The sequence below is a fragment of the Anguilla rostrata genome, chromosome 6, assembly GCF_018555375.3.
Source record: "Anguilla rostrata isolate EN2019 chromosome 6, ASM1855537v3, whole genome shotgun sequence".
NCBI classification, from domain to species: domain Eukaryota; kingdom Metazoa; phylum Chordata; class Actinopteri; order Anguilliformes; family Anguillidae; genus Anguilla; species Anguilla rostrata.
The window spans coordinates 14064663-14074720 of NC_057938.1; the positions used below are offsets into that span (position 1 = coordinate 14064663).

The window sequence follows — 10058 nt, forward strand, 5'->3', positions numbered from 1 at the left end:
TTATTATACATTAATTTCATGAGTTTATTGGTTACAACTCACAGGCCACTGTCCACACAAACACAATAAGCACAATTTACGTAACTCATTGCAGGAATGCATAAGTTATTTGGCCATGTATCAGCATACAATCCCTATATCTAACACAAGTTAGAGATATCTAACCTGTAACCTTCAAGCCCCTCCCCCAAATCCACTACCACTTGCTAACCAGACAGTGAGTGCATAGTAATTTCTCTGTTTCATTCCTATGATTAGCCAATCCTGGAATGAAAGACACAACAACCCGCCCACCCTAGACAACCACAACCCAACACAGTTTCATGCAGCTGCTACAAGGTGGGAAAAATGTTTTTTTTTATTTTTTTTTAGAAAATGTAAAAAAAATAAAAAAGGAATACATTGCAAATAAATGTGACGGTCAGTGAGCATGGTCTGGATCGGAAATATTTCGTACGGGGGCAGCAGTGTCCAGGCCAAGCAGAGTGCCCAGGTACGACTGATCCCTGGGGTCCAGCATCTGGTCGGGCCGAACAGGATGCACTATGTTGGCCGGCTGAGGGGTGAGGGTGTACTTCTCCAAAAACACCAGGTCCGTGGCAGGCTGGTACTCGCCCCCCTGCGGCCCCTGGGACTGGGGCGAAATCATCCCCTGCGGCTGGGAGGAGAGGGGCGTGGCCTGCCTAACCAGCTCCACCTGGCCGGAAACCTCCGGCATCTGGACGGGCACCAGCGTGACAGGCACGCACACGTCTGCTGGAACGTTCTGGAGGATGGTCTTGGGCTCGGACTGGTACACCTTGCCGTCAAAGGAAATGGGGACGGGGACCATCTTGTCGTGGGCGGGGGCTGAGGCGGGGTCTTCTCCGGGCCTGGTCGTGTGGACGTGGTCCATATGGTACTTCAGCTTGTCCTTCCTCTTGAAGGTGGCGGTGCACTGCGGGCAGTTGAACGGTCGGGCGTCCGAGTGTATCACCATGTGCTTCGTTAACGTCTTCTTGATCCGGAACGTCTGGTTGCAGATGTGGCATCTGTATGGTTTCTCCCCTTCAAGACAGAGAGGCAGCTGTGAGTTTCTTTCTCACTCTATAACTGAGTCATGGAATTCACATCCGTGAAGTGTGTTATTTACAGACACTGGCTTTTTTTATTTTACCTGAATGTGTCCTGAAGTGCATCTCCAAACTTGACTTTCCCTTGAATTCCTTCTTGCAGACTTCACACTGATGCACAGCTGCTTTGTACCTACGACATGAGGTGCAAAGCAAAAGTCGGTGACATATCATGCGTGCAAATATTTACTACAAACGTGCATTAAAGCATATAACCAGCCAATTAAAAGTTTGTTGAGCATTTTCAGCTCAACAGGGAATGGTAAGAGGGAAACTTTAACCAGAGTTGCAGTTGGTTGTTCTACTCACTTTTGCCACACTTTTTCTCCAAGGTGAACGCTTCTATAATGAACCGTTAGGTGGTCATGGCGCCTGAAACATTTACCACACTCCTCACACTGATGTGCTTTTTCTCCTGAGGGAAACAGTGCTAATGATTAGGTCACAAAGACTCATTAGTTCTTTGTCAATATACAAGTACATGCACAGCTAAATGTTAGGGAGCTATTAGGCCTTCTTAAATATTTCATGACTGGGGTGGTCATTTGGCCAAAAGCACAGCAGAGGTTCACTAAGATTCAGCTTTAAAAAAATGTTGAAAACCGTCATCAAAGTAAATTATCAAGGTAAAGCAGTTTGTTATACATCAGCTATTCAATTTAGAACAATGTGAATTATTTATATATCATTAGTATCATGCTGAAACCGAACAATTTTTCAGTGCAATTACATTACTCCTGAAGTTCTCCAGCTCTATCCAGCTCTAGGTACATGTCTCACAACTCAACAAGCAACAAAGTTAGTTCAAAAGCACCACGTGACTAAACCAATAATTTTGCATTGTTTATATTGAAGCGATATACAAGTTGTTTGCAGGACATATACACAATTTTGACACATGTATAAAAGAAGGCTTGTGTACCAGAGTGTATTTTCTTGTGTTTGGTCAGATGATCGTGCCGAATGAAGGTTTTTCCACATTCCTCACACTCGTAGCGTTTATCGTCATGATGCACTCGGAGGTGAAGTCTATCAACAGAGAAAAACATTTCATTAAGCCCCCAACAAACTGTAATAAGCAGGAAAACTGGACAGGCATGCTCGACCTTATCGGACCTGTCTTTTGTAGTTGCCCCAATGACCTTCGGTATGCTCTTATTGTATGTCGCTTTAGATTAAAGAGTCTGCCAAATAAATGTAATGTAATGCAATGAAAGTTAGCACTATAAGTGGAAAAGTAATTGTATGCACACTGAGCATATTCTTTACAATCTGAAGGTAGCATTAAATGAGGATCCTCAATAAAGTGCTCAACTGTAGAAACCTTTTCAAACACCCACACAAGGCTGGAATGCAGTGGTTATCTACTACACTAATCCATGGAAGAAGGTTTCAATTGGGTTGTCATTTATCATGGATCTATGAAAGAACTGTAACTATTCAAATTTCATACCATCACCAGCAATATGTACAGCAGATAATGCTTATCCCCATTTTGGAAGCTGCCGTTCTACTGTATGTACTCACCTGTAGGAGCTCCCATGTCTGAAACTCTGACCACAGATACTGCAAAGGTGGGGCTTCTCCCCGCTGTGTATTCGCAAGTGTTCTTTCAGAGTTGTTCTGTGGGAAAACAGAAACCATCAAAAGTGCCATTTTAAAAAGGGCATCCGGTATTCCAGACACAACCTTTTTAAAGGTTTGGGTCTAGAACACCACCCCACCCCCATCGCCTACAGTTTCAGTCACGGTCTGAATGGATTATATGTGTTCTAAGATTACATGGCTGCATTTTATTGTAAATCAAAAACTACCAATGATATTCCTTGAATAATAGTCAGTAATGTCTATATTACCTATCTTGGCCATATAATGTTTTAGTTATGTTACAATGCTATTATATTGCAGAATACAGAACACATTCATGAATACAAATTGAGCACTCCATAATACATTATCTATCAAAAAATGTGTGCACTATATGACCGGAGGATCACAGACTTTAGAATTCAGTGAACAATACATTCATAAAACATTCATAAAAAGCATTCAAAAAGCTAACATAATAGTTACACTAAGTACTTAGGATTACCGTAAATAGTTCTAAAAATGTATTCTGAGTCTACAATATAGACTGCAGTAAATATTTATGAATGCACCGCAAACTAATCTTAATGGATTCATTACACAAATACTTAAAAATTACATTCCCCTGAAGTATCATTCCAATGATGTACAAGCAGTAATGTTAGCCTATTATATATTTACGGTATGTTGTGGTTACAGTGATTTTTCACAACTGGCAACAATGAGCATTAAAAAAAATCAGCTGTGAAATAGCTGTTAATGGAGTGTATTTTTGGGTTTGGAAGGTGGAGGGTTCCAGTCATAAGTGATGCAATATTGTTATTGTTGAATGTTCATTCCTGGCACAGATATTTTTTGGAAACATTATCACAAAGTGGCAATGTGTGTGGAACATTCTCACTATGTAAGGCCCTCTGGAAAAGAGTCTCAGAAAAGCTAATAATGACGTAAGCTACTATTATGAAAGCAACAGTAAATGTCACTGTATACTTGATATCATCGCTCGATTTCCATGTAGAAACATGTGCACATGCATCATAGGTAGATAGACAAACACAGACAGACATAGACAAACAGATATTTAGCCCATGGGAAATTACCGAAATTATCATACGCATTACATGCAGGAGAGTATGACATGTGAAGTCTCAAGCATTAAATTTTGTCCTTTAAAAGGCCAACCTCTTATCTCTACCTCCCATTCATTCCACTTGCTTTGACATGCACAATCCACGAAACCTCCAGTTACCAACCAGACCCATACATGATAAATCACAATTGTAAGATTAAGGACTGCCATTTGTGCTCTCCGAGAGAACATTGCCCATGGCACTTTGATTGCCCTTTAATTAACAGTGAGCCTCAAATTTAATTTTAAGTTCAGCGAGTCCCACCTTTCACGCACGGATTTCCCACAGATGAAGCAGGTCCATTTTCTCTTTCCACCGTGGGTGCACTCGATGTGGCGTTTCCTGTTCCCGGTGTCGTTAAACTGCCTGCCACATATGTCACAGGGAAACGGGCCTAAACAAGAATGAGCATAGAATACCTTAGCAAATTATGAACCCATATGTCACAGCTCTACAGAACACTCCTCAGTGTACTCTGTTACTCTTGTGTGGTAAATATGCAGTTCCATCAAAATGTATTCACACACCTGTTAAAGAGCTACATTTAAATTCTCAAGCACAAATAAAAATTATTTTTTAAATAATTCAATAGACGCAACAAAGTTAACACTTTGTTATCATAAATTGCCCAAAAAAATATTACTTGCTTAAAATATCTTTCTCTGAGCAATTGTATTAGTATAGTCAAATATCCCATACATAATAATTTTTAGAATATGATAGCGCTCAATACCTGTATTGTTTGTTTAATACAGCCTTCTAAGCTCAACTTTATCAAGAGTTTTGGAGGGAACTGTAAATCAATATTTAAAGGAGTCAAAAAGAAACAAGACCAGGTCAAAACCTAGTACATGGCAGGACCGGCAGACCAATGGTGTAACTTCATAACTCGGCCGACCAATGGTGTAACTTCATCACTCAGTCACTCAGTCACTCAGTCACAGACATTCGCATTTATAGGGCTGGCCCCGCTGTTGCGGTCCAGCCAAAAACTAAATAACTGTGGTGCGTTTTTTCACTTAGCGTACAAGCTTTCAGCAGGTGTTACTCTTTTCATTCCTTAGCCAGAGTTTGATTAAATGAAATAAAAATGCTGTTTGCTTAATTAAAATTGCAATTTTTCCCTATGCAAGGCTGAGGCCAAATTTTCAAGCTGTTTGGACATGGCTGGTATTGAGTGAACTCATTGGGGAATGCTGAAATACTGCTCCTCAATGATGAGAGGGAAATGAAAGTAAAATGTGATTAAAAATTCCCTCAGTACACCCCCCACTTTCTACAGCTCTCACTTAACTAGGCTCGGGGTTCTGACATTAAATATTAATGGCTATAGTTTTGCAAGAATTGTTTCTTGGAACATGGACAGCAATAAAGTAAGATTATACTATAAATGTAATACTTTAAAATTGAATTAATGGAAGCCAAATGGAAGTTGGTTTAAAACCTCATGTAACTAAAACATAATGGTAACTGAAAAATATACAAGGTGTTTGCACAACACAAACAAGCTATTGCACATCTTTACATCAGTATTACACTGTGTGGAATGAAGGTTATTGCACATTCCTGACACACTGCTTGCCATCATGACAGACAAGATATGTTTTTAAACACATGGACCACACAGAACCACTAGAGATCTAGTGTCAATCAGAAAAGATTTCTCACAAACAACTGGGTAGGCTTCAGATGGCCGACACATCATTCGGAGGAGAACATCTAGCGGTAATCAGGTATTCCAAAAGCACAAAATGTATTATTTAAATGTGGTATCTCCCTGGCTTTTTGAGCACAACGAAATGAACAAATGAGTTGGCTACATTACCCAAGTGGTACTTCTCGTGGTGCTTAAGCCTTGCAAATCTGGACTTGAAGTAGTCGTCGCAGTAAGCACACTTGAACGGCCGGGCCTGCGAGTGAAGGATCATGTGCTCTTCCAGGTGTGGCCGCCGCGTAAAGGACTTGTGGCAGATCTATCTCAAGAGACCAAAGAGAATATAAGGCTACCACCACGCACAACAGGCAAGGTTCAGCATCCTTTCACCTTGAAGGACCTTAGGAATAGATCTGTATTCCAGGGCTACTCCTCTTTGGCCCTGGAGGTTCAATCCAACAGGTTTTGTAGTTTTCTCTGTGCCAATTGCGTGGCTGCAATGGGAGAAGTCAGACTTGGTTCAATCAAGAAAATGATTAGCTGAACTGAGGTGACAAACCACTTGGCTGAGAAGATTGCAGGCACTGTGGTTGCATGTCATCGCAGTTGTGCAGACCTGTCTTGCTGTGGAAATGACGCTTCTCATTTCATTGATAAACTGTCACATACGTGCATTTGTTCAAATGTCACTCTGTGTTCTGTAACAGCTGTGAAAAAATATCCTCTTAGGAGAACGGATATCCATCTGTATCTTTCCATCTCTCCATCTATCAAGCTTCCAAATTGATATTTATAGATACAAGATAGATGGAATGTGGTTACAAGCAAAATACATACATACGATACATTATAGGCCTATAATATGGGGCAAAAAATGTAAACAACTTACATCACATTTCCATCCTTCACTCTTCCTCTTCTTGATTGAGAGGAACTCTTGAATGTGGTCAGGATGGAATCTGAAAATACCCGTCAGATATTTATGTTTATTGAGGCCTATATCACCAGCACTAATCGCACTACAAAGGCAAGCTTTGGCTTAAGTATGCACGTAGTTGAAGTTCCCTGCAAATGCACACTGGATTGTCCTTATCGTGTCCTTATAGTGCTTCAGATCACAGGAAACTCACTGAAACGGTTACTGTAACAGTCTTCCAAAACCTAAGAGCCATTTTTCAAGCAGGAACAGGCACATTTTTACAGTTATTTATTTATTTTCCTGAAGGCCCCCCATACCCAGACTGCAATTTAATTTTTACCCATTCATACAGCATTTATAGCAGCTTCTATTAGCTCCCTAGCTACTTCTTTTTGCTGTCAACAAGATCACTATAACATTGCTAAAGCAATCTTCAAGAACCTCCAATGAATCTTTTAAAAATTTTCAAGGACCTTCTTTGTATATGAATAATTCTGACTATTTTGACTGAAAAAAAAACTCAATCTAATCACTCTGTAACTAATTCATCACGGCAAAAAAGTACTTTCAAACTCTTTTTTTATAAATAAAGCACTTTCAAGGTCTTCATTATTTACCCCAACCTTTTACTGTATCACACTGCTTAAGACAGGCCGTGCTACCTTCTGACATGCTTTGCCAATGTCTTCCTGCTGGCGTGCAGTTTATTGCAAAATGGGCATTTGTGCTCCTTCTTCTGAAAGGGTGTTTCGCTATTGTGCTTCTTCCTGTGAACAGTAAGGTTGGACTTGGTGGAGTAGCACTGGTTGCAAATGTCGCACTGGAACGGCTTCTCGCCCGTGTGGACGCGGGTGTGACTCTCGTACTTCCCTACAAAGAGCGAGATAAAGGGAAAACAAATTTAATAAGACATGCGGTTACTGGAAATGGTCAAAACTCCAATTGCTGGCCGAAGCATGAGAAATGGGCCAAACCAGCTTTACTGCGTACCCAAAATTTACAAATGATCTGAGGAACAAGAGAGTTAGCCTTTTATGTATCATTCTGTTCAGTGCCATTATGTTATTATGTGTTATTTACAAACTGAAGACAGGCCACTTTCTGCAGCGGAGTGCTCACCTGCTCGGTCAAACGTCTTGTCACATTTGGGGCACTGGAGGGTTTTCCTGCTGGAGCTCTGTATGATGACGGGAGCCAAGCCCTCGGGGTAGGACTGCTCGAGGCCTTCAGCGCCAGCGCCGTGCTCATCCCCGTCAACGTCATTGTGCTGCTCCGCCTCGTCCGAATTCTCCTCGTACAGCCTGTCGCCACCAATCAGCAGGCTCTTCCTGTCAACGTCCTCCTCCTGCCCTGGCGTCTCTTCCTCCTCGTCCTCATCTTTCTCCTCCTCTTCCTGCTCCTCTTCCTCTTCTGTTGGGATAGGGATCTCCTTGGCAACGGTTTTGCCGGGGATGCTCTTCTCTGGCATGCCGGCGGCGCTCTCTCCGCCTCCCCTGTCGAACTTGGCCGGACACTTCCTCTTCCGAGCGGACCTCCTGGTGGCCGGCGGGGAGGCAGCGTTGAGAGATTCCGGATCCTTCCGCCGCTCCTCTGGGCGACCATCCCGGCAGTGGCCTCGAGCCAAATGATTCTCCAAGGACTTTCTGTAGCAGAAAGTCCGGCTGCAGAGGGTGCACTGGCTGCCACCAGGCACCCGGGCAATGTTCTCTGCTGGGCTCTGCGGGGTGTCAGAGCAAGATGGCTCCACTGCTGGTTCCTGTACCTCGATTGGATCTGCTGAAACTTCCCCAGCAGTCAGCAATCTCACAGCATCAATCATGTCCAGGAATCTAGCCGCTTCCACCAGGGAAGGGATCTCGCCATCAGAAACAACAAACTCTGATGTGTACAAAAACCGCAGCAAGTGCTGGAACGCGGAGTCATCAACTCGATCAACCGTCATGTGACTTGTTTCAGGGTTGGCAGTCAGTTGGCCATAAAAGTACCTGCTCCCAAAAGCCACGACCACTTTGTGCGCGCTGTACTGTTTTCCATTGACAACGATGTCCAGGTCACAGAACGATGATGGCCGCTGTCTGTCCTCATTCAAAAACTTGAGGAAACTATTATTGTGCTGGGTGAAACTAAAGTGCTTTTTTTGCTGAGAAGCTAAAGTCTGCAGGCCCTTGGAATGTTTCAAGCCATCGTCTGGGGTCACAGAGCTACCGCTATGGGCCAAGGAATCTGACTGCATTTCTCTCTCCGAGCAAAAACTGGTGTCACTCCTCTGCTTGGAGGGCCGGGACAGACTGAGCTTCCCTTTCATTTTAGATTGGTCCTCTCACAAGTTCTACAAATGGGGGGGAAAAATCACAAAATGTTGCCAAAATACCATAGGTCCAGGAAAGTGTAGTTAGCAGTACTTTATAGGGGATTTGTATTTTTACATATAGCCTAGGTACAGTCCTATATGTAAAAATATTATTCTCCTTTAAAGCACTGTTAACTAGAAAACAGGTCATTTGAGTAATGAGGTAGCTTTCCAGGTAGCCACTTAAGACACACTATACGCAATTTAAGTTACTAAGTGGAAAGCTAGTGAAGTTAATAACTTATTCTAATGGCCTGCTTTTATCATTTTCAGATGCCACGTCTACTTATTTAGCTAAGGTGAATTGTTTGTCGCAAGCTGACGCGTTGTTTTCTGCTAAAAGGTCACAGACATCAAACATCAAGAAGTGCGACAATTTAACTATTTGGATATGTCAGTAATACAACAACAGAGCTATCTCGCTAATTAGCTTGCTACAGCTAAGCTATCTACAGAGCGTGCTACATTCCTTCCGGTTGTGTTTATTTTTGTAGCTAAAATAAATGTTGTACTTTGTCCACAGACAGTGTGAGACTTCTAATACCTTAACCGTTTTTTGACAGTTGGCTACAATGATGCAGTTTCGAATTCGCTACCCTCCTTGCGGACCCCCATTTCTATCCCACCGTCCCCCCGTAAGAGGAGAACAGTGACAACCGACCCTTTTATGCCCCATGGGAAACATACGCTTGCTCGTGAAAGCCGTAAATATTTCCTACCTTACAAACGCAGATCAGCTAAGCATGAATAGAACCAATGGAACATAGATGCATGTAAATAGGGCAACTAAAAATAATATTTTCAGAATATCACAAAACGACCTCCTCCCTATTTTCTGAGAAATAGGCCACTTCCGAATAAGCTGCATCGCCATTGGCTGCAGAGTTAACCTACTGCTTCGACGTGTTTATATGGGCAAAACAAGCTAAAAAATAAAATTCTATTGCACTAAAAGCTTGCATTTTGAGTGTTTGCGAAAACTAACAGCCGTCATGTCTATTATAGAAAAACCGTAGACTACACTACACGGATATGAATAGCAGATAGTGTGTTTATTTGCAAACTTTTGCATGGCAAGATACTCACACAACCTAAGAATTAGAACATCTTGCTGCGCAAGATTTCTGCGCAGATCCCCTGATTTGTAAGAAACCGGAATGGCTCGTACTGGCATCACACTATGCCGTTTTAGTAGATCCAGGTATAAAGATCAGTGTACGTGCGTGTAAAGCAACTTGACTCCTTTCAATACTAACATTAATTATCTGCTAAATTGTTCGGGTCGCGGTGGTGACGGGAACTGAAA

General features: G+C 42.2%; 1 protein-coding gene across 3 annotated transcripts; it reads right to left on the reverse strand.

Moving 5' to 3' along the window:
- zbtb41 (zinc finger and BTB domain containing 41) lies at positions 1-9951 on the reverse strand. 3 transcript variants are annotated; one of them, XM_064338526.1, is made up of 11 exons: positions 9839-9951; positions 7522-8731; positions 7065-7272; positions 6373-6442; positions 5655-5802; positions 4094-4223; positions 2640-2735; positions 2035-2141; positions 1422-1527; positions 1157-1245; positions 1-1047 (listed from the first exon to the last, which is right to left on the reverse strand). In XM_064338526.1, the coding sequence occupies exons 2-11, from the start codon at positions 8705-8707 to the stop codon at positions 422-424; spliced, it is 2766 nt and encodes a 921-aa protein (XP_064194596.1). In that variant the 5' UTR covers positions 8708-8731; positions 9839-9951; the 3' UTR covers positions 1-421. The 3 variants fall into 3 exon arrangements, with proteins under 3 accessions (XP_064194596.1, XP_064194594.1, XP_064194595.1); XM_064338524.1 differs by lacking the exon at positions 9839-9951 and adding an exon at positions 9472-9715; XM_064338525.1 differs by lacking the exon at positions 9839-9951 and adding an exon at positions 9297-9412.
- Positions 9952-10058: the final 107 nt, after the last annotated feature.

Bases quoted from the DNA above. Each gene is read 5' to 3' on its own strand.
- zbtb41 (XM_064338526.1), bottom strand. From the start codon at position 8,707: ATGAAAGGGAAGCTCAGTCTGTCCCGGCCCTCCAAGCAGAGGAGTGAC. The intron at 6,443-7,064 runs GTAGCACGGCCT...GGGTATTTTCAG, and splicing joins TTGGCAAAGCATGTCAGAAG to ATTCCATCCTGACCACATTC. The intron at 1,528-2,034 runs GTACACAAGCCT...TGTTTCCCTCAG, and splicing joins ACACAAGAAAATACACTCTG to GAGAAAAAGCACATCAGTGT.